Source organism: Pseudorasbora parva, chromosome 9 (assembly GCF_024679245.1).
Source record: "Pseudorasbora parva isolate DD20220531a chromosome 9, ASM2467924v1, whole genome shotgun sequence".
In the NCBI taxonomy this organism is placed as follows: Eukaryota; Metazoa; Chordata; class Actinopteri; order Cypriniformes; family Gobionidae; genus Pseudorasbora; species Pseudorasbora parva.
Window position 1 is genome coordinate 30,986,522 of NC_090180.1, and position 24,581 is coordinate 31,011,102.

Below are 24,581 nucleotides of genomic sequence, written 5' to 3' on the forward strand. Positions count from 1 at the left end.
GGCCTGCCGTCAGTCTTGCCAAGTCCGCGGTTTTCACGCCGTATTGGGATACTTTTATGTTGTTGTTGCGGGTAAAAAAATATTTCCACGGGTTGATTTTCAACCCTGTAAGTACGATTTCGGCGCTCCACCATCCCCAAACGCACAAATTCAGGGGAGAATTTGGCCGCTCAATGGAGAAAATTGTATTGGGAGTTTTGGGTTAGTTTTGTTGCAGAGACCTGGCAACCCTATCTCCCCGGAACACGAAGGATAGAACGGATTCTTCGCAGCCTAGCCCATCCCACGGCAGAGGAATACAAATATAAATGTAAGTATTGTGTTTTAATTTACTCAAATACCCAACGAAAGTGTTAAAAACCTGGGGTCTTTATTTCTTAACGTGAACTTGACGCCTGCGTTACCACTGCGGCTTTATCCTTAGGTGATCTGATGTAATATATTGTTTTGTTTTATGAAGCAGTTAGCAGACAGCTTTATTAAAATAAGAGCAGCAAATTAGTATTTATTTACCCGGCCGAAAAACTCGGCCAGTGTGGATTGACACTGATCACTCTGTCGGGGTTTATTCTGCGATAACAACAGGCTGGGTGTACATTATCCCTTACTTATACCCCTCCTTATCCAGTTGATAACAATAGTCTATCATAAAAGCTGTGTCGACAAATGTTTTAACCAAATTTGAGTATCTAGAAATATGATTTCTGGAGTATTTTGCATACATGTATGATACATACAAAATGTATAGCTGCATCATATATTTAAAATTCCACCCCTGCCTTGCAGGTATACAAAAAAAATTGGGACAACTAAAAAAAATACATGTATGCAAGTTAATAGACACATCTTTTCTAACATGTATTGCTGTTGTGTTTGTTGTTTTTAACAGGAATGTTTATTTTCTCTGCATTAGGATTGCAAGTGTCCTGGGACAGGTGAGGGAGTGGAAAACTTGGCCATGGTTTGTCCTCATGAATGAGGTGTTTGGACAGGCATTCTAACCCCCCTGTCCTCATGCCTCCAGCCCTGAGGACCATGGGTGTCGCTAGGCCAATTTCAGAGGGACTTCAGCTTTTATTTGTAAATAAAAAGTTATTTCTCTGCATTGTTTATTTTTGTAATGCAAATTTTTTTTTTTATGAAACCAATAAATTGTTTACATTATTGTCATGCAAGTTTTGTAAATGAAATCAATAATTCTGTTGGCTACATTTATTTTTGTCATGTCAATTAATTTGTAAATGAAACAATAAATTGTTCTAAAAAAATTATTTACAGTACTTGTTTACAAGTATTTACAAGATAAGTTACGTTTAAGATGGGAAAAACTAAATAAAATGTTAAATGAACTGTACATAAAAAATAATGGAAGAAAGGGTTTTATGTAGACTTTTATTGAGCAGGGTGGAGACCCTGGATGGGCTGCACAATAGAGACCCTGGTAAAGCCTTTGTCAGCGGGACATCATCTGGGATCAGCGCATATTTCCACCTGTCCAACAGGTTTGCAGTGCTGACTCAGTCGACTGCTGCCATGTCGCTTAGATGTTTTCAGAAAGAGTGATGAATAAATTAAATGAACTTACATCCTCAAAATCAAACCATAACATATTTGAACATGCATAACTGTTCTATGAGCTGAACTCTGCAGGACAGCGGCCCTCTAGGACCAATGGTTCCTATCCCGGATCTTGAGACATATTTTAGTGTATTTTATTTTTGGATTCTATAATGTTCATATTTTTTAAACAATATCAAAATCTAATATCCATGTATAAAAAGTCAGTTTTTTATTGAACTACAATATTTGCCTCTGAGATGAAGATTAAACTCAAATACAGAGTAAATATATTTTGTTGCAGCATTTGTAATGTTTAACAACTGTGACAGCTGCCGTTGAAGAGTAGCAGTAACAAACTGAACTGCCTAACAACAAAACAACTAAAGATGTTCACTTCCGTCCATTTATGTACATAATAAAGAGTATAAACTACATAAACTGGCATGTTGGTTACATATTAGTTGACATTTGAATATTTATTGCATTTTTTATTTATTTATCATTAGATAAGGCTACTGGAGTAAATTGAATCCCAATGCTTACGGTGCATTTATGTGTAATCTGGCTTTCTTTTAAAAAAAATCTGACGTCGCGGCGCGCAATGATTTCTGGGGTTGGCAAGGCTGCGAAGCATCCATCCGAGTATCCTTCGTTTCACGGGAAAAGAAGGACGCATTTGAAGGCGTTATTTTGAAGGCCGCGTCGGCCGCGCACTTCGAAGGACACAGCCTTCAGAGGACGCAGCCCTTGAATTGGGACACAGCTTGTATGTTCATACAGATCACTCATCTTACATCAGGTTCCACAGAGCCCGCCAGAAAGCTTGCCTGTGACAAGATGGACGCCTCCGATAGTGAGTCCGCCATAAGACATTTAGCCTTTATTATGTACAGTCTTGTTCAAAATAATAGCAGTACAATGTGACTAAACAGAATAATCAAGGTTTTTCATATATTTTTTATTGCTACGTGGCAAACAAGTTACCAGTAGGTTCAGTAGATTCTCAGAAAACAAATGAGACCCAGCATTCATGATATGCACGCTCTTAAGGCTGTGCAATTGGGCAATTAGTTGAATTAGTTGAAAGGGGTGTGTTAAAAAAAATAGCAGTGTGGCATTCAATCACTGAGGTCATCAATTTTGTGAAGAAACAGGTGTGAATCAGGTGGCCCCTATTTAAGGATGAAGCCAACACTTGTTGAACATGCATTTGAAAGCTGAGGAAAATGGGTCGTTCAAGACATTGTTCAGAAGAACAGCGTACTTTGATTAAAAAGTTGATTAGAGAGGGGAAAACCTATAAAGAGGTGCAAAAAATGATAGGCTGTTCAGCTAAAATGATCTCCAATGCCTTAAAATGGAGAGCAAAACCAGAGAGACATGGAAGAAAACGGAAGACAACCATCAAAATGGATAGAAGAATAACCAGAATGGCAAAGGCTCAGCCAATGATCACCTCCAGGATGATCAAAGACAGTCTGGAGTTACCTGTAAGTACTGTGACAGTTAGAAGACGTCTGTGTGAAGCTAATCTATTTTCAAGAATCCCCCGCAAAGTCCCTCTGTTAAAAAAAAGGCATGTGCAGAAGAGGTTACAATTTGCCAAAGAACACATCAACTGGCCTAAAGAGAAATGGAGGAAAATTTTGTGGACTGATGAGAGTAAAATTGTTCTTTTTGGGTCCAAGGGCCACAGGCAGTTTGTGAGACGACCCCCAAACTCTGAATTCAAGCCACAGTACACAGTTAAGACAGTGAAGCATGGAGGTGCAAGCATCATGATATGGGCATGTTTCTCCTACTATGGTGTTGGGCCTATTTATCGCATACCAGGGATCATGGATCAGTTTGCATATGTTAAAATACTTGAAGAGGTCATGTTGCCCTATGCTGAAGAGGACATGCCCTTGAAACGGTTGTTTCAACAAGACAATGACCCAAAACACACTAGTAAACGGGCAAAGTCTTGGTTCCAAACCAACAAAATTAATGTTATGGAGTGGCCAGCCCAATCTCCAGACCTTAATCCAATTGAGAACTTGTGGGGTGATATCAAAAATGCTGTTTCTGAAGCAAAACCAAGAAATGTGAATGAATTGTGGAATGTTGTTAAAGAATCATGGAGTGGAATAACAGCTGAGAGGTGCCACAAGTTGGTTGACTCCATGCCACACAGATGTCAAGCAGTTTTAAAAAACTGTGGTCATACAACTAAATATTAGTTTAGTGATTCACAGGATTGCTAAATCCCAGAAAAAAAAATGTTTGTACAAAATAGTTTTGAGTTTGTACAGTCAAAGGTAGACACTGCTATTTTTTTTAACACACCCCTTTCAACTAATTGCCCAATTGCACAGCCTTAAGAGCGTGCATATCATGAATGCTGGGTCTTGTTTGTTTTCTGACAATCTACTGAACCTACTGGTAACTTGTTTGCCACGTAGCAATAAAAAATATACTAAAAACCTTGATTATTCTGGTTAGTCACATTGTACTGCTATTATTTTGAACAAGACTGTATGTGAACGCTGCCATCCGAACCCTGGTGCGCACCAAACAAGCGGACCGAGACAGCTAAAAAGATGGGTCTCGGTCCGCTTCCAAACGAACTCTGGTGCGGTTCGATTGATATATGAACGCAACACGGACCAAAGACATGTAAACGGACCAAAAACCGGACGTAATGTCACAAGATGCAACGCATAATGCAGCTGATTTGACGACGCAGAAAGATCGGTGTATCCAAAATGAGTAACTTTAATGTTAGAGGGCAAACGTGGAGCAGGAAGTGCCTAATCAATATTTGGTCAGACGAGCATGTTTCGAAAATGCTAGAAAAAACACACAAAAACCATACCTGGCTCTTCTCATCAAAGTTCCTGTGTTGCCTATTATTAGCAGGTACAGACGACAGAACGGCCGTCTCTGTTCTGCACAACGGAGGAAATCCTGCTGCTGTTTTGAACATTTTATGAGCTCTTCATGAGTTCTCAGCGGGTAAAAATAATGCCACATGTACACGCATAAAATGATCGCGTTTAATCCAGCACACAGCGTTGTTTTGAACATTTCATGAGCTCTTCATGAGTTCTCAGGTAAAAAATAATGCCATATGTGTTACACACATAAAATGATCGCGTTTAATCCAGCACACAGCGTTGTTTTGAATGTTGTGAACATTTCATGAGCTCTTCATGAGTTCTCTGGTAAAAAATAATGCCATATGTACACGCATAAAATGCCCGCGCGTGTAATCCGCACACAGCATTGTTTTGAATGTTCGGTAAACGAGCTCCGTCATATAAGCCGAACAATCAGGTTGTGACCGTCTCCCTGTGCCTTTGGTTCGGTAACTTGAGGTTCGCTGTTAAAAATGCTCGTGTGAACGCTAAGCGGACCAGGACTATTATGTTTGTTTTTGTTTTTTGGTCCGGACCAAACGAACCAAACGAACTGAACTACAAGTGTGAACGCACCCTTAGAGAACATAATGGCATGTTATGTTCCCTTTAATTTATTAATTCAATTCTCTTTAATCTTACATTTACTTTCACAAAACCTGCAGAAACCGTCGTTAAGTTGTAGAACAAAACATTAAAGAATTTTCAAGTCATATTAACCGTAATCCCCAAAGGAGAATCTTGAAGAAACCAGCGTTGAACTAGACTTTATTTTCTGGCATCATACATACACCACTATATTCTTTGAAATAGTATAAGGCTAGCAACTTTCTTTTGATGATACAATTTGGAAAGAAAAAATATTTATTGCTGTTGGAAGTGCTAAGATTTTAATAGAGCATATAAAACAATCTACATTTTTTTACATGTATTCAGTCAAACTTCAATTAATTTATTTTTAATATTTTTATTCAACATCCATAACTGAAATTTACTTTTATATTACATTTACTTTCAATGCTTGAAATGAGAGCAGAACAAGGTCACCAGCCAGTGGATAAAGGCAAATGAATAATTTGAAGTTTGTCAGATGAAACAGCATACATAAAACAAAACTTTCACTAAAATCTAGAACATTTAGCTACTACAGTAGCCTATCTAAAAAACACAGACAATCAAAAGAGATCAACATGTCATTCAAACCCATTTTAGGTGCTTAAAGGGGTCATATAATGCACATGCACTTTTACAAGTTGATTGTATGGAAATGTGTGTCGGCAAGTACCTGTACACAACCATCGTATAATTAGTAAGTGTTAATAAGTTTTTTTTTTTTTTTATCTCCTTTCCATGTTTTCTCCTGTCTCACATCAAGCCGTACACCCCTCCCACGACTGTTGATTGACAGCAGTTTCAGCACAGACCTGCTCTGAGCGAGCTCTGTCATCGTCATAGTCCGCCATTGTGGATACGCTGGAGCAGAATGGCGTCTAAGCGATTGTAGTCTTCTATTCTTGGGCGTAATAACGAACACACCAGTCATTTCGATGTTCCTAAATTCGAACCCCTAAAGATGCAGTGGCTGAGTTGTTTTCGAAGGCAATATTCCCCCGATCAACATCAATGATTTTATGTTTGTGCCGTGCAAATAATTTATCACCTGCTTTATAAACGATGGTCAGTATAAAGCAGGTTCTGCTAATAAGCTACTCCTGAAAAAAAAAAAGATCGGTACCAGCTATTTGTGTTCGTGCTGCACCTCCAGAAGTGAGTGTAACATTTGAAACACGTCACGAAGAATGAAGCTAAAGTTAACAGGGTAACAGCCGTTTCACACCGCAAGCGTGAGCAGCGCATATTTTTTTTCGGTGCCCATGTTAATCAATGAGTGCATTCACACCGGGACCAGGAGCGCGGCGAGCCTATTTTGCTGCACTGCTGACGTTCAACTAAAGTGAAAATACCCTTTTGATGGACAAAATAAATATATCATCACACAAAAAGCATTCAAAAGGCACACAAGAAGCATGTGTGGTGTGTTTTAACAATAACTGGAGTATGTCAGAAAAGAAAACGAAGAATAAAAAATATCTGTAGAAGATTTACCTATTTAAACTTGTTTTAATTATTCAGTTTGGGTGAAAGTATGGTTATGATTATAAAAAGTAAAGTAAACTAGCCAGAAAATATAATAAATTTTCTTTTAGTTTAGTATTTAATACTTAGACAAGTATAGGCTCTAGCGTGGGAGCCGCTGCTGTGATGCTGTAGAAATGCCTCCAGTGTGAATACTCTCGTGCAGCTGCGGTGATGGTGTCGTTACGCTGACGTGCAGCTCACACACTGCTCACGCTTGTGGTGTGAAACGGCCTCAAGTCAAATTACGGCATGCTTTTTTATGTATGACATTCTCAATATAATTCATAATCCCATGTTTATAATGAACAATGCGTTATGATTATTGTGTTATTACAAACTGTGTACACTGGTGATAAAGTTAACTTGGCAACACCACACTAAGCTTACTTCTGTAACGTTAGATTGTTTATAACGGTGTCTGTTGAAACATTCCTGTGGTGACCTAATGTCAGTGCTTCAGCCCTGACAGTTGTACCTAACACTGCATAGATAACGTTACGCATCACTGACAAGCCTACATTTACCGGAAAAAAACAAGTTTTTCATGACCATTATCTGTAACATCAACCATAGCATTCGTATCTCACTACGCTAACGCTACCCTGCCAGAACATTACAAGGATAGATCAAAGTGACATTACATTTGACAATTTCGCCGGGCCGTCGTCATCTTGTTCCGGGTTCAGATTGATATGTGTACAATATACGGCAACTGTTGTCAAGGGCGAGCAAAGCTCATTAGCATTTAAAGCCGTATCCACTGAAATGGCTTGCTGAAAACAGCTGTTTTGGTCCAAGTAAAGTTAGTGTTTCCTTAAAATAATAAGGAGAATTTTAATTAAAGTATATTACAAACTTTTCATTTAGACAGTAAAGAATCATATTAACTTGTACAAAAATGGCATCATATGACCCCTTTAAATTGAGCCATCTTAAATTTCCTCAAATAGTTGAAATAAAACAATTTTAACTTTAAATGGTTGGTTAAAAAAAAAAAAGGCCACCATCAACAGTCAAATGTGTGGGTTCATAGAGAAATTTTTAAATAAAAGAGAGAATCAAAGCAATTAAATAATTTTTCATTAAAATAAGTGCGCAGCAAGAATTTATTTTCAACCTATCATCATTTACCAAACGTCTACTATATTTATTTAACATTGTTGTATAAAATTATCTGCCAGTGATTTGATTTCACCCGGCAACTTGGTCTGGAAACCTGCACATTAATTTCTACTGCTTCTGTTACACTTTTGCGGGAACCAATCACAGACTGGCTTATCCATCTGGCGCTAGGTTGTTGCCTGTTGATCACACCTCTTGTGGTCTGATTGGTTGAAGGACTATCCAATTGCATACAGATTCATTCGAATAATTCTTGTGTTTCATGCCTCTTCTGCAGTAGAAAATACAGAACACACTCCCCAGACCAATGTTCAATTTTAAATTGAGCTTGGTCTGGTGATAGCCAGACAAGTATACAATGTCAAACCTCTTTTGATTGCATGTAAAAAGTATAAATGTATTCATTAATTTCTCATTAAACCATAAACTACCACATGGGGAATTTGACTGATTTCAATATATTCCCATCTACACTCCAAGAGTGAGTTTCACACATTGCTGAACAGCTAGTGAACATTTACAGTTTTATTGGACTGACGCCGCCATTGTTTCACAAGTGCTTTCATCACTTAGACAGCGTCTTTCCGTATGAGTCTGTAGACTAGATACTTGGGTGAAACTCTGGAATGGTTTCTCTGCAGTATGAATTCTCCGGTGTGATTTTAAGGCACTGGACGTTGTGTAGGTCTTCCCACAGTCAGAGCAAACATGAGGCCTCACACCAGTATGAATAATCTGGTGAACTTGTAAATGTTTCAGTAGTGAAAAACCCCTTCCACAAAAAGAGCAAACATGCGGCTTCACACCAGTATGAATTTTAAGGTGTGCTTTTAAGCTTGATGCCAAAACAAATGTTTTATCACACTGATCACAGCAAAATGATCTCACTCCGGAGTGAGAGTGCAAATGATAGTTGAGAACGCTTTTCTGAGTGAAACTCTTTCCACACTGAGTGCATGTGAACGGCTTTTCTCCAGTGTGAATTCTCATGTGCACATTTAAGTCCTCTTTTCGACTGAAACACTTTCCACACTGGGTGCAATTGAAAAGTTTTTCTCCAGTGTGAACTTGTAGGTGCCTTTTCAAGTGTCCTTTCTGAACGAAACTCTTTCCACACAGAGTGCATGCATAAGGTCTCTCACCAGTATGAATTCTCATGTGTACATTTATGTCCTCTTGGCGACTGAAACTCTTTCCACACTGACTGCAAGTGAACAGTTTTTCTCCAGTGTGAAGCTGTAGGTGCCTTTTCAAGTGTTCTTTCTGAATGAAACTCTTTCCACACTGAGTGCATGCATAAGGTCTCTCACCAGTATGAATTCTCATGTGTTTCTTTAGGTTTAATTTGTGTTTTAATCTCTTTCCACACTCGGTGCAGGTAAAAGCATCTTTTTTACCAGTTTTGTCAGCACTTTGCTGTGTCAAATTCTTTTCAGTCTGTGAAACGATGTTTCCATCTTCATTTGTGAAATGATGCTGTTTGTCTTCGTACACTTCCATCAGGTCTAAAACAACATTAAATTCCCATAAATTAATTAAAGAAGGACAAAAGAGAAACAAAGTATATTCTTAATTTAGCACAAACCTAGTTTACTATTGCGTCAACTAATGTCTAGTTTTAGATGCATTGCTCTGTCAATTTTCATCTTAATGGTCCCTTATCAATCAATAAAAAGAATGAAGAAAACTCCAACCTATTTGTTCTTCTGTATCTTCATCTTTTATTTTGCAGGGTTCTTCCTTAAACTCCATCTTTACAACAGTATGTCAGTAGTTTCTCTAGAAGTAATTCATCCAGCTCGCTTCTTCTCCTGTGGGAAGATGGGAACATTCCCAGCATTAAACTCTCATGAATGGCTGTGAGAGCTGCTTCACTGACTGAAGGTATGAATGCGTTGCTTATTTAGCAGATGATCATCACACTTACAATAGCTCTCAATAATCCAGGACAGGTGTTTGAATATGTTCAAATGATTATTAAATTAATGTTGAAATAAATTGAGCAATTCCATAATTTCGAACTCATCATGTTTTTACATTGACATATTTTTTGATAAATTCATCAATATTTGGGAGGTTTATGCTAGAATAAAACTACAAAGCTAGAATAAAATTCTGAAATAATGTATTCCTCTGTTGTTCATTTTGAGTTTTACCTTGTGTCTACCAGAATTCATTCATACATAGATTACATAAAATATAGCTCAACCACACAATTCATAACTTTCACCATTTGTCATGTGAAGAACCAATCAGTATGAGCTTAAGTTTTACATGCGTAACATACAACAGTTAATTTCAAATCGGACATGACTAAAGCAATTATTTCAGATTCAAACTCAGTCTGATTAATCCAGTAACCATTCAAGTTGATTTACCAAAATGTTATATTATACCAACCTGATACAGGATACAAAGAATGTACTCACAGTTTGAAAAATACAGCAGATATACAGCAGCATGAATAACTTTTAATCCCCTCACACAGGCACTCGTGGCTGTTTATTTTTATTATTTTAATTTATCAGTATTTTTTTGTTTTTTCAAGCTCTCTCTCTCTCTAAAAGATGATGATGATTGTTGTTCTGATATATCTGATTGTCCGAAAGGTGAGGATTTATACACAGTGGAACAGATTAATGTGTTTCTGGATGAAACAAAAGGTAGAAAGGTAGAGGTTGCTGATTATTTTCCGGATCTGGATAAATTCATTGCTTCAGATGTGTGGTCGCGGAAGACGTAAAATGTTTCTGTGTTATCGCAAGAAAAAAGGTTTTTGGTTAACTTTTAGGCACGATTAGGCAAAAGAAAAGAGTAGGAAAGGAAGCGAAGGGAGTTTATAAAAAATTATAATGGCTGGTTGTCTGTCTCTTTGTTTGTCCTTTCTTTTCTGTTTTTCTTTACTTCTCTTTCTCATGGAGCCATTGCGAGTAACATCTTTAAAGGGGGGGTGAAATGCTGTTTCATGCATACTGATCTTTTTACACTGTTAAAGACTTGGAATCCCATTCTAAACATAGACAAAGTTTCAAAAGTTAAGGTGGACGTTTGATGGGAGTATTTCTTTGTCAAAAATACTACTTCCGGTTAGTCATAAGTTTCGGCAAGTTTTTTGAGATCATGCGTCCCCTTTGACGTTAATGGGGGCGGAATTTCCTTGTATGGGCCTTACGGACAATTCTACCGGAAGCGCGTGAGAGAGAGAGAGAGGGAGAGAGCGAAAGCAACAGCCTACGCCCATCAAAGCGCTGGCTTGTAGGATGCTGGACCTGCTGGACAGGTGATGTGCACATAACAATGTCACCAAAAAAGTGTGTTTTTGGTTGCCAGACCAAGACAGTCCTGAAACAGATTCGTTAAAAACCCCGCGTTAAGGCAACAGTGGATGTAATTTGCTTTTCCGGATCAGCAACTGAGTTGCGCGAATGTTTATATCTGTTCGCTGCATTTCGGTGCCGACTGTTTCATAAACAAGGCCCAGCTCGACGCCGGATTTTCCCAATCGCCTAATGCTGAATGATGAAGCAGTCCCAACGTTAGAAGGGTGAGTGAGACTGCTTCAAATGTCTGTGTTTTTTTTAGTCCGCTTACTGTCTACACAAACCACGCGTAAACACACAAACACACGTGCACAACTGCACTTCCCACATGTACACCTTCAAAGACAAAAATACGACGATATAATTCAAGTATAAATATGTAAATAACACAAGCCGCTAAGCATATTATATAGTTAGTGTATAACTTGTACCACATAGAGACGTCCTGCTCTAGTCGTTTTTGCTGCTGCTCCTGTTCAACTGCAGCCTCTGGGTCTGATTCCGGATCATAGATGTATGGCTGTATCTGATTAAAAGCCATATTTTTATTTTGAATAAAGTTTTTTTCCCGCGAAGCACTCGACTCAACATAGCAGCAGCGAGCACACGTCATTATTTAGCTCCGCTCACACGACACGCCCCCACCCACTCGGCTTTTTTCGGAAAGACTCGGAACAGCGCATCTTTCTTATGTAATTATTAAAAAAATAAAGACTTTTCAGAGATATGCAGGATGCAATGCTACTCTATAGGTACTCAAGATTGACATGACACTGACTGAAACTGAGTGTTTCACCCCCCCCCCCCCCCCCTAAATGTAAATGGCCTTAGAGATAGAAGAAAACAAGCGTTGCTTTTAGAATCATTGAAATTTAAAAAACACTGGAGTAACTTTTCTTCAAGAGACCCACAGCGATAAAAGATAAAAGGGCTTATGGTGGGAAGGGAAGTATATCCTTAGTCACGGCACTAATGTTAGTTCGGGGGTTGCAATATGCTTTAGTCCAAGTTGTAAGGTTAATGTTTTATCTGAACATGGGATAGAGCCTGGTCGTGCATTAGTTGTAAAAGCTGAATTAAATACGTTTAATATAATTTTTGTGAATGTCTATGCACATAATAAAGGGTTCGAGAGAATTGTCCTTTTTAAGAAAATTGATGAGTTTTTAAGTGCATTAAAAATCAAAAGATATTGTTATAATGGGAAGGGATTTTAATTGTACTTTAGATTTATATGGACAGGAATATTGAAGAAATACATTATCAGTCTTCATCTGTTTTGGCAAACATTGTTACAAAGTTTGAGCTAAATGATGTATGGAGAACTGAAAATCCATCTTTAAAACAGTATACTTGGGTTAAGGTTTCAGAAGGAAGGGTTATGCGCCAAGATTAGACAGGTTTTATATTTCAAATAACTCAAGGAATAGGGTCTGTAATGCTGATATAATCCCTAATATTATCTCGGATCATAAAATGATTACAATAGATTGTGTATTAGCAAAGCAAAAAAATGTGGGTTCATACTGGCATTTTAATAAGAAGCTGTTACAAGATGCAGTTTTTTGTGAAAATTTTAATAATTTTTGGCAAAAATGGCAAATGCAGAAAAATTATTTGAGACATTATTCAGTGGTGGGAAATTGGAAAAACCCAAATTAGGGGTTTCTGTCAACAATACTCTTGTTTTTCCTCAAAAATAATAAAAAGTATGATTAAAGAACTTGAAAATGAGATTCTTCAAATAGAAAATAAAATGTTTGAAAGACATGAAAATATATTACAAAATGTTATCAAAGAAAAAAAGCTACAGTTAAAAAACTTATTACAAGAAAAAGTAAAGGAGCTCTTATTAGAGCTTGTTTTTCTCAAATTAGAGATATTGATGGACCAACATCTTTCTTTTTTAACTTGAAACAAAAAGTGTGTCAAGAGAAACAAATGTGGTGTTTAAGAAATGATAGAGGTGATTTATTTTGATTCATCTGAAATGAGTATGAATGTTGTTGATTTTTATTCTAAATTGTATGATGATGATACAACAGATTTGGATTGTAAAACTGAATTATTGGATTTAATTCCAAAACTTGACTCGGAGAATAAATATCTTTTACATTGTATTTTAAAGCCGCACTTGGCTACTTTTGCTCTCGGGGTCCCCCTACAGTTTGGAAAAAATAATGTCCTCAACTACTGTCGTAAGATCTGTCATCCTACAACAGGGGATGCCATCACACGTGCATTTGTTGACATGACAACCCTGATAGCCCTGAACTAGTGATGCGTGGGTCGTCTCATAACCCGCGGACCCCGTATGTCTATTTAATGGTCGCGGGTGCGCGGCGGGTTGTAAAAATATATACAGTGGTGCGGTGCGGGCCAAATAACTTCATAAAAGCGTCCCGTGGGTTGGTGCAGCACTAACAGTTCCCCTGGACACTGCAAGAGGAGTTCAGAGTTCTTCTGGCGTCGCGTGTGAAATGTCTTCATCCCAGGTAACGTTACAGTCAGTGGCATATGTTTCAGCATGTCATATGAATATAATTTCATGGGTTTTATTTTTTTCAAACGCCAAATAATCACGATGCTCACGTTTACAAGCCAGCGTCATTATAGTAACGTTAGTCTATTGGTTACCGTTTTACAGAATCTATATGATACTTCAGTTCAATGTTTGAGTGGTAGCTCACCGTAACAAGCATGACAGCATCGGTCAGGCACGCCTCCTTCAGCTCACGCCGACGAGAAAACGCTGGCCACATGTTGATCCTCGTCCTGCCCTTAATCCCATCAATTTTTCGTTTCCCTCTTATTGCTTTCCTCCAACAAAACCTTTTCTTTCTTATTTGTCTGTGCTGCTTCGGACATGACTATATTATCCGACGAACAAAGTTGGGCTTGCACGTCCGAATTTAAGGAAGTGTGGGTGTTGGTGGAAGTGACGTATATGCTGTAAAGCAGTCGAATTTTGTAGTTCTTTTTGTTCTCGGGTTACTACCCGAAACCCGAAGTACGATTAAAGAAACCCTTTAAAAGTACGATTAAAAACGATACAGACCCCGTCAGGCTATGGCAGACGTGTCATTCAACCTATTGTAAGTCGATTTATCATCACAAGAGTCTTAAAAAATATATTATGAAGGTTGAAAAGTTACCTAGTGCTGCTTTAAGTTTTGAAGAAGTAACTAGAGCTGTACAAGAGTTATCAACAGGAAAGTCCCCTGGTTTAGATGGTCTTCCCTCAGAATTTTTAAAATATTTTTGGGGAATTATTGGGAAAGATTATTATTAAATGATTTTATATTCGATACAAACAGGTTGTTTACCTACTAGTTACTAGCAATCCTTTTTCTTCTACCTAAAAAAGGTGATCTTACTTTGCTTAAGAATTGGAGGCCTGTAAGCTTTGTTGTCTACGGATTACTAGATTTTCTCTATGTATCTCTAATAGATTGAATGAATATATGGGTGTATTAATTCACAGTGATCAATCTTATTTTATAAAGAACAGATGCATTAGAGATAATTTATTTCTTAAAAAAGATGTCATTGATTATTCAATGTTAAATTATATGGATTTAGAAATATTATCCCTAGACCAAGAAAAGGCTTTCGACAGAGTGGATCATTCTTATCTGTTTGATGTTTTAAGTGCATATGGCTGTGGAAATGGTTTTATTGCATGGATTCGATTACTTTATGAAAAAGCCGGATGTATGGTAAAAGTCCCTGGAGGGTTATGTACACCTACAAAAGTCAGAAGAGGAATAAGGCAGGGTTGCCCACTTTCGGGTCAACTGTACAGTTTAGTCATTGAACCTTTTCTGTGCAAACTGAGAACCTCAAAGGGTTTATGTATTGAAGGATCGTTTAACAAACCCATAAAACATTCGGCTTGTGCTGATGATCTTACTGTAATAATATAAGATAAAGAAGATATACAAAGCATATTAAGTTGCATTAAATGTTATGAAAAGGCCTTTTCAGCCAAAATAAATTGGGGGAAGAGTGATGCTCTATGTTGTGGAACCACAAGATGGTTTAAAATTTTTAGGAGTTTTTTTAGGTTCTGACTTGTATAAAAAGAAAAACTGGGATGGACTGATTGAAAAGATGTGTGTACGGTTGTCCAACTGGAAATGGCTAATCCCTAAATTATCATATAGAGGAAGAGTCTTGATTGCAAATAACCTTATTGCATTCATTATGACATAAAACGGCCATTTTGGATCATCCTTCTAACCTTATGAAGGAAATTCAAAGGCAACTGTTTTTTGTTGTTGTTGTTGTTGGTCAGGACAGGATTGGCTGAGAGCAGCTGCCCTGTATTTACCAATTTGTGAAGGAGGAAAGGACTTATTGACATTGAATGCAGAGTTGCTGCTTTTAGATTACAGGCTGCTCAAAAACTTTTGTATAAAAGGCACATCAGCTAGACATATGTGGCCTGTGGATTGCTGAAAAAAGGAGGACAGTTAGACCTTGATTAACATCTTTTTTTAATGGATCTTGATGGAGTGGACTTAACTGGTCTAACACCTTTTTACAAGACAATGCTTAGGGTTTGGAAAGTTTTCTCAAACCCCCGAAAACAAGGATCTATAATAAGTTTTTGGGGAAAAGAAGAACCTATATTGTATAATCCTGTGCTCACTGTGAAAAGTTTAAATTCTGTTTCAGTTAAGCCCCTTTCACACTGCGATTCTGGCAAATACACTGATAATGCGACCCGGTATTTGTTCCCGGGCCGCTAGATTTGGTCCATTCACACTGCCAGCGAAATACCGTAATATGTGCGCTTTCACACACAACTCGTAACGGTCCCGGGTCGAGTTGACACGTCACATCCGGATGTGACGTATAATGGCGAGCGATCTCAGCTTCAGCGCGGATTGTAAGGAGCTCTGTGGTCTCGACTTGTGTCCAGTTTGCGCACATTTCTGCTTGTTTAATTTTAGTTTCTTTTGTATACGAACACTCTCTGCGTTTAAAACACCGACTAGCTCTTCTGGCACTGCAGGGTTGTATTATTGAAAAAACAAGCTCTAGGAGTCGCACGATAACTACGTACACGTTACGGCATTAGTTTTGGCTTTTGTTCATACAGCGCTCGTCCCGGATCGAACCCTGCAATGTTACTAGGTCCCCGACCCGGGTTCAATTCGGTAATCAATTCCGGGACGTGGTTGCTTTCACACAGAAGGCGACCCGGCAATGTTCCGGGAATACTGCGGGTCCGACGTGCAGTGTGAAAGGGGCTTTAGAAATGCACTTGTAAGAGCTGGTCTCATCAAGGTGTCATGTTTTTTGAATAATGATGGGTGGTTAACCCCAGATTCCAGAAGATGTTGCAACAAAGATTGGTATGAAATCCTTACGTTTTTCTGAAAGACTTTTAACTGAAATAGTAGCAGCCGTACCTTCTGAATTTAAATGTGCTCTGAATGAAGAATTAATAGGAGGGAAAAATGAGTATAAAGTGAGAGCTTTTCCGGAATTGGAAATAAAAATGGGTGTGGACTCATGGCAAGAATTACTCATATTTAACACTCCAGAACTCAGCTTGTTCAGTGAGGTGGGCAAGATATCCATGTATCTTGTTTGTGTAAAAGTAATGCATTTTCAAGAACTGAAACAAGTATGCGAGTCCAAATGGCAAGCAATATTTGGTACAGATTTTTCACCTAAATGTAGCTGGAGAACTTTATATAAAATTCCTATTGATAAAAGAACTGCTGATTTACAGTGGAGAATCACACGTGGAATATTAACCACAAATAAACATAAAGCTCATTTAGACTCCAGTGTTAGTGATACTTGCCCTTTCTGTTCAGAAACTGAGACTGTATTTCATTTGTTTTCAGAGTGTAACAGATTAGAGCTGGTTTTTCAAATGTTAAATGAATGGTGTGATATGTTGGGACATGTTTTTAGTCAAGAACTTTTTATTTATGGTCCTAAGTATCAGTATAAAACAAGGAATGTTGATGTATTTTTTAATTATTTTGGATATAAAGATTTTGGAAAAAGGTTCCACTAATGTTATTTTAACATGTAAAGGATTGATTTCTGCTCATTTAGTGGTTGAATTTGCCTATTATAAACTTGTTGGAAAATTGGAAAACTTTTGAGGATGTTTGGTGTTTAAGCAGGATTTTTCCATCTTTTAATGTCTCAACAGTTCTCATGTGAGATATGACATTGTCTAGGTCATGCTTGTTCTGCACGGGAGAAAGAACAGGATGTCACGGAATTCAACAAATGTGGGTAAGTTTGTGGCTTCTGTCCAAAAGTTTACGAACAATTAAAATGATACGAACGTGGTAAACTTTGGTTAAGTAAACATTAAATAGGATCATTGTGGTGAAAAAGGATAAAAGAATGTGCTAGTCAGATGATTGCTAGTGGTTACGGGCCGAGATGGGCGTCATGTTCATCGTGAAAGAGCATGCATAGTGGTTGTATACATTTTGACAGATTCTGCTCATCTTGTTCCTAAATTAGACAGAATTTTTTGTCTGTCCAACTTCGAACGTTGCTTTCTGAGTATTTTTGACTCAATAAGCTGTTCATGAAAGTGAACAGCATCAATGAATTTGCTCCTTTTGATGGCAGCTAGAGCATACCGTGAATTTGTGCTCATTTCCTTGCCTGTATTGGTCGATTAGTCATGCGATTCAAGTGTAGCCGACAGCCACAGCTCAGCAATAGCCTATAGTCTTGTGTTTTATTTCTCCAAATCATATTTAGCACATCATGCCTAATAAATGTCTTAAGTAGCCTATTCATTACTTTAAAAGTCAGGCCTAATATGAAATCAAAAAACTTTTCCAAATTCTTTGTAGGCCACCATTCATGCAGCATCACATTCTGTAAATCAGGCTATGTAAATTGCAGCCTATCATAGAGAAGATGATATCCTTATCTTGTAATTGACATGAACATGGAGACTAACAGTCATCATTCATATTTCAGATTCTTAATATTAAGAAGTATATTCAATAAATGAAACAGCTATTCTGTAAATTAAGTTTGCTGTGGTGTTGAGATCATATAATTAAACATATAATTATTAATGTAAAGTGTCTAAAAATAATTAGTCATAACTATATATACGCAGTATAAATATATACACAGTGAGGAGCAGATTTTTTAAAAGTCTGAGTGTTGTGGTTTTCACTCACTCCGAGAGCGCTCCCCTAATGCTCCCATCACGAGTACAATTCATGCCAACAGGCCGGCACATAATAACTACATTTTTAGCCAGAACTAGAGCTTAGATCAGCTCAAAAAATCAAGACCGACCCTACCCGAGCCCGTGCACTCGAGAGACCGGCCCTGCCCGGCACATTAACTGTAATTATCGAGAACGAGCCTGTAATGACTAATTAGCGGAGCACAGCCGGTGTGACTCAGCTCAAAAATCCGCAGGCGCACTCATGAACCCAGTGGTAAAATGATGTTCGTTCAAATCCAGCTCAGACATGACATAAATCTGTAGCTTACTATAGCCTACTTGTTGTAGCCATTACACAACATTTATGTTTAAATATTATAATATTATTTTTAAATTTCATCTGATTATGATAGGCTATAAGTGCAAAGCGGGTCAGAAATGATTTTGGTGGTTATATTTAGTTTAATATTAAGTTTTGTTTTGTAAAAAGTCTTGCTTTCGTTTTGTACAAATTGTCTCGTAATTTTAATAAAGGTTTTTAAATAAAAAGCAAATAAGTAGACTATGAGGTCGCGGAAGCCATCGCTTTCATCATGAACTGAAGCTCGTCTCAAATAAACTGAAACGCAGCAGGCTTGCCTCACAGACATGAGAAATATGTAGCCTTAATATGTGTAGAAATGAAAAGATTTAAATAAGCATATAGTGCAGTGTAGACATGTGCCGATTTTCGATAATGCGATTTATCACGATAATGAATATGCACAATATTGTTATCGTGGGCATTTTAAAATATCGTAAATAATAATTTATTAACAATTTCTATTTTTTTTTATTATGCACTCAAGAATACTTTACCCATCAACCGTATAAATGCTCAACACCGCTGTATTCTGCGTCAAAGGGAAGCGCTCAGGTGTAACTGTGCGTTCACACCGCCGGCGGCGAGAGCGTCAAGCTGGCCGGAAGTCATTCATTTTCAATGGGAGCCGGGCGGCGAGCTCCGGCGAGAGCGGCGCGGAGCGTCTTGGACGATTTGGGCGTCGAGGAGAGTTGAAATCAGCTCAACTTTATGGTAATGAGCTATGACGCGGTTCGGCGGCAACAGGCGGCAACCAGTCAGAATGTAGAAGTGCTCCGCTTGAGAGAAATCCAGAGAACGCAGGCCTGTAAACTTTGGTTCCGACCACATTAGTTCCCAAGCAATTTGTAGGAAAGGTTGATCATTGCTGTGCGGGTTTCCCTATCATTTATGACAAGATCATTCATAGTGATGTGTAATTTGTTAAGAAGTCGCGCAACACTATTTTATAGGCGCTAGAACGCTCGTTGTTCAGCAGGTGTGCAATTAATTCTTACTTTCACATTTAAACGATTTCATGAAGTTAATTTATACCCTACTTGTGGTCAGTATATCCATCAACATGCTTGTTTGATTTGCGGCCTCTTTAAATACAGTTTAAAAAAAGAAAAAACATTCGATCTACGTCAGAGCGGCAGCACGTCCACGGAGCTTTCTACAGCGTCGTTGTCAGGGCGGCAAGAGCGAATTTTGACGCTCTCGCCGGCGGCGGTGTGAACGCACGGTAAATGAGAAGCACATGAACGAGTGAAGGAGACACGCTGCTGAAGTGCCGCTCAGTGACAGCAGAGGGCGCTGATGAACTGCAGAATGCAGCTGTTTTTTGTAATCTCAATGTTGTTCATCACAGCACCAAATACTTAATAATTAAAGACATAATAGGCTATTTATTTTCAAACTTAAACATTTTTATGTTTTAATCTGGACTACAACATGCCCTAATGATTAGAACTGTTCTAATTATTTGTTATTGTTCAGTAAAACTTTGAGACATACGACTTCATTAGTTAACATGTTAATTCATTATTACCAAACTGACAATGAAAAATACTTATAAAGAATTAATCATTCTAAGTAATGTTCATTTCCTGTTTAATAACATTAAAATCAAAATCAAAATAACTTTTTTAATGGACCTAAGATAAAACTATCAATGATCAGTATTTCTTAACTAATATTACCAAAAACATTATTACTTTCTGTAACAAATGTAGATTGCTCAATCTAAATTAATGCATTAAATAATGAGACCTTATATTAATTTGTTACCTGTTGTTCTTTATAGCCTAATTCTTTTGCACTTTAATCTGTTTGAAAATTTTACTTTTACAGCTCTGGAAAAAAATCAAGAGACCACTTAACATGATTTCTCATTGTTTCTCAATGTTAAGTGGTCTCTTAATTTTTTTTCCAGAGCTGTATATATTTTTGGTGCATTATTGTATTTAAACATTCAGTTATTTTTATTACAACAAAAATAGTTCTTAAAGCTGTTATGCTATGGCAACACTTTTTTTGCAACTTATTTCAATATTGTGATAGTATCGTGATAAAACTTCAGCAATTAATCGCAACATGAAAAACTGATATCGACACATGCCTAGTGCAGTGTTCAGAACTCACACGAAAACCAGCTTGATACAGATGGATCACGGCGATGGGCATGAGCTGGATGTTAAAGTTTAAGGGATTTTTTTTTTACCTTCTGCATACTAAATATGGTCGCGTGAAAGCACATTTCTTGAAACAGGTAGCACTTATTCACACACGTAATCGTTCTCTCTAATGCATTCAAAAACATCTTGTAGTGCTTACCTGCTTACAGTTATGATATCGTCCATCGGCACAACCCTACAACCAACCAGAGCAACAAAGGTGAAGCAGAGCTAGTTGAAAGATTAAACTTTCGCCGTATCCGGTCGGCAAAACTCCGAACACATCTTCCCTTCTTAAGAATGACTTCAGTGCCGTTCTGTTCTTTTCTCAGAGAAAAGCTTAACTCCAAGTCTTCCAGAGTCGCGGTCAAAGCTGATTTGAAAGACCGCCGTTCGCCAGCTTCTGTGTTTACTAGTAGCACGCAAGCGCAACTCGGCCGTCATTATGTTAAGCCCTGCCCAACAACTATACACGATGTGATTGGCCTGACCAGAGTTTGGCTTTTACAGCTAAGAAATATATTGAGAGTTGCTAGACGACACTCGCGGCAGATTAGATTTGCTGCCGCTAGGGTGTGTCTAGATTTCAAGGCTACAAACTGCCAACTTCAGTGCAGCTCTTTGTTTATACTCGACACGTGTGCATAAGCACGAGGGTGCGCTCTGAAAAATTACGTCAGCGAGGTTGGGAAGGGCGACCTCAAGGTCAACGACGCCAAGAGAAATGGGGTGCATAATATTCTACTTTATTATTATTGTTTTTATTAGTAATAAATAAATCCACCTCAGGTTTAATAAATTGTTCACCTGTTTGGGAAATGTTTGTCATGTTTTGACTGTTCGTTTTCTACATCTTTCACTCAGGAGCAATAATATACCTTTAAACTTTAAAGAAATAAAGATTTTACATTTATCAATATCGAATTATATTGTGATAATTTCTTGGGGCCATATCGCTCAGCCCTAAAGTATACTTAAAGGAACACTCCACCGTTTTTAGAAATAGGGCTTATTCAACTTTTCCTACATTTAGATATGTGGGCAAATGCATTTTTGTCTTAGTGCATGCATTGTTTTAGTTAAGCATAATAAATTAAATGCTGTGTTGCCAGCTAGCATGTCCCTAGAAAAAGTGATCCAAACAAAACACACCCACCTAATTACTTCTTGTGGCCTGCATATTCACAACGAGTACAAAATTAGTGATGCAGATTAAGGCTAGGTGATTTTCTAGGCAGATTTTGATTTGGGACTATATTATGGGGAAGCACAGGCGAAGCAAGTATCTCTGCGCCCAAGTAGCAGTGCTTCGCCATAATATAGTCCCAAATCAATATTTGCCTAGGAAATCACCTAGTCTTAATCTGCATACACGGATTAATATGTATATCTTCAGTAAGACACTGTTCAACAGGGGTACCACAGGGGTCCATACTTGGACCTCTACTTTTTAGTCTGTAAGTGAATGATCTTCCAGATATTTGTCATGATGTATCTATTCAAATGAACACAGACGATACTGTGATTTATGTGCATGCTAAAACAAATGAACAGGTATCACAAAAAAGATCAGTTGTTATGAACAAAATCTCAGATTGACTTAATCTGTGTTTAAAGTTAAATGTTCATAAAACTGCTTGTATGTATTTTAAGATTAGAAAGATGGAGGAGGTTATACCAGATTAGTAAATGGCAAAAGATTACAAATTGTATACGATTTTAACACACTTTTAACTCACTTAACATTTGAAAATCATCAACCCCAACGTAAAATTTTTACATTTATACCGAGTCAATTCTCAGCAGAAGCCGCAAGAACCTTTTTGCATTATTTTTTTTCCCCTCATTTCTCTTGCTGCATCACTTCGTTGTCCCAAGCAGGAAAATCTACTCTTAGACCTTACAGCAAGTTAATACAAACATATATCATCATTGTCTTATAATTCAAAAACATAATCTTTTTACCTTTAACAACTTTGTAATATTTCACAATTGTAGTTTAATGTATAAAATTGTGAATGATAATGCACCTCCACCTCTAAAGATGTTTCATTGCGCAATGACAGTTTAAGACAGACAAGAGCCTGGTTAAGAGGTGACTGTGAAGTGCATTTTAGGAAAACAGATTTTGATCGAGCAGCCTTTTCTGTAAAGGCTGTTAATAACTGGAATAGTTTACCAACTAATATTTGACAGTGTCGGTACTACTACCTGTGTCCAGTTTAAATTACATTTGAAACGATTTTTAAAGGCAAGTCAGGTTTGTGATCAATAATTATACAAGGTAAATATTTTTTAATATGTTTTTATACTGCTTGTATTCTATTGTATTTAATCTGTATGGTATGTTTTTATGATTTGGTGTACTCCTTCCCAGGGACAACAGATGACATTTAGCTCTGGGGTAATATTTTATTGTCCACTGTCTCTGTCGAATAAAGAATACATATAATAAAATAAACATAAAATGAAAACAACTCAATCTTCACAAGTTGTAATGTAAAAAATAGTCAGTTTAACGAATTTACGATTTATGGGCGTGATGTACAACATCAGTCTGTTCATTTCGATGTGATTCACTAAATAAACTGTCTGGCTCGTTAGTTGTTAGAATTTAGATTTCTCATAATAAAAAAAATTATGTACTCACAGTCTGAAACAAAGAAGAATGAACGGTGGTGTCCCACTTCATATGTTTATTTTCCCTTCTCTCGCTCAGTCGCTCACTTCACTTCTCTTCTTCACTCGGATGTATCATCATTGCTTCAGTTGCACGAGCGCCCTCTAAAGGCGGGAACCAATCTCTAATAAACTATCTAACCTTCATAGATTAGATACAACGAAGAATTTTTTGAGGTTACAATCTCCCCAAATATGATTCAAACGTCAAATAGCTGTGCATTCGCATTTGTATTTACCTTCTGGACTCCTTCAACTGTGTTGTTGTGGATTTTAATATACATTTTGACTTTTAAAAGTTAGACGGTAGGCTACAAATATCATAAATAAAATAAAAAGTAATTATTAAGAGAGCAAGTTTTCTGATTTAGATTTCTCCCAATACAAAAATAAAATGAATATCTTCACAGTCTGATAATCACGATGATTTCACAAATTCCGCTTAAACAAATTATTTTATTTAATACAATTTAATGAATTGTTTGTTAAAATATAACATTTAACCATATCACAACAAACCTGTTCTTTATAGTTTTGTGAATTTTAAATGTAGGCCTAATATAAAAAAATAAAAAATAAAAATAAAATATATATATATATATATATATATATATATATATATATATATATATATATATATATATATATATATATATATATATATATATATTATATATATATATATATATTTTTTTTTTTTTTTTTTTTTACCAAATCATCATATTTGTGACTTTTTTGTCCTTTGCTATGTATATTTGGATTATGTTGTTATGTAAATAAATCAACACAAGCGTGTAATCTGGGTTTTAAATTGCATTTCCCAGGATGAATTGTTTATTAAATCTGCTTCGTGTATTGCTTCCCCAAGATCAGTTTCCTGTAGTTTCCCAACGTTATCCGAATTATCCTTGTTCAAACACATAAAACGACTAAGTACTGATTGAAAAGATGACAGTTTGTTCAGTTGTTCCTCTATTGTTGAAAGACCAAGGCCATCTGGATGGTCCTTTAATAGGGGTGTAACGATTCGTTTTAACAACGATGCGATTCGTATCACGATTTGAGGTTGTCGATTCGATTCAAGGACGATATTGGTTCATTTAGAACGATACGATCCGAAACGATTCAGTGACTTGAAATCGATTCAGTAACTTGTTAGCCAAAAAT

General features: G+C 37.2%; 1 protein-coding gene across 1 annotated transcript; it reads right to left on the reverse strand.

Moving 5' to 3' along the window:
* Positions 1–5,140: 5,140 nt before the first annotated feature.
* LOC137088863 (zinc finger protein OZF-like) lies at positions 5,141–23,501 on the reverse strand. The gene is made up of 3 exons (XM_067452218.1): positions 23,386–23,501; positions 9,416–9,532; positions 5,141–9,226 (listed from the first exon to the last, which is right to left on the reverse strand). Exons 2-3 carry the CDS (start codon positions 9,471–9,473, stop codon positions 8,247–8,249), a joined length of 1,038 nt encoding a protein of 345 aa, XP_067308319.1. The 5' UTR covers positions 9,474–9,532; positions 23,386–23,501; the 3' UTR covers positions 5,141–8,246.
* Between the last annotated feature and the right edge of the window lie 1,080 nt (positions 23,502–24,581).

Bases quoted from the DNA above. Each gene is read 5' to 3' on its own strand.
- LOC137088863 (XM_067452218.1), bottom strand. From the start codon at position 9,473: ATGGAGTTTAAGGAAGAACCCTGCAAAATAAAAGATGAAGATACAGAA. The intron at 9,227-9,415 runs GTTGGAGTTTTC...ATGTTGTTTTAG, and splicing joins AGATACAGAAGAACAAATAG to ACCTGATGGAAGTGTACGAA.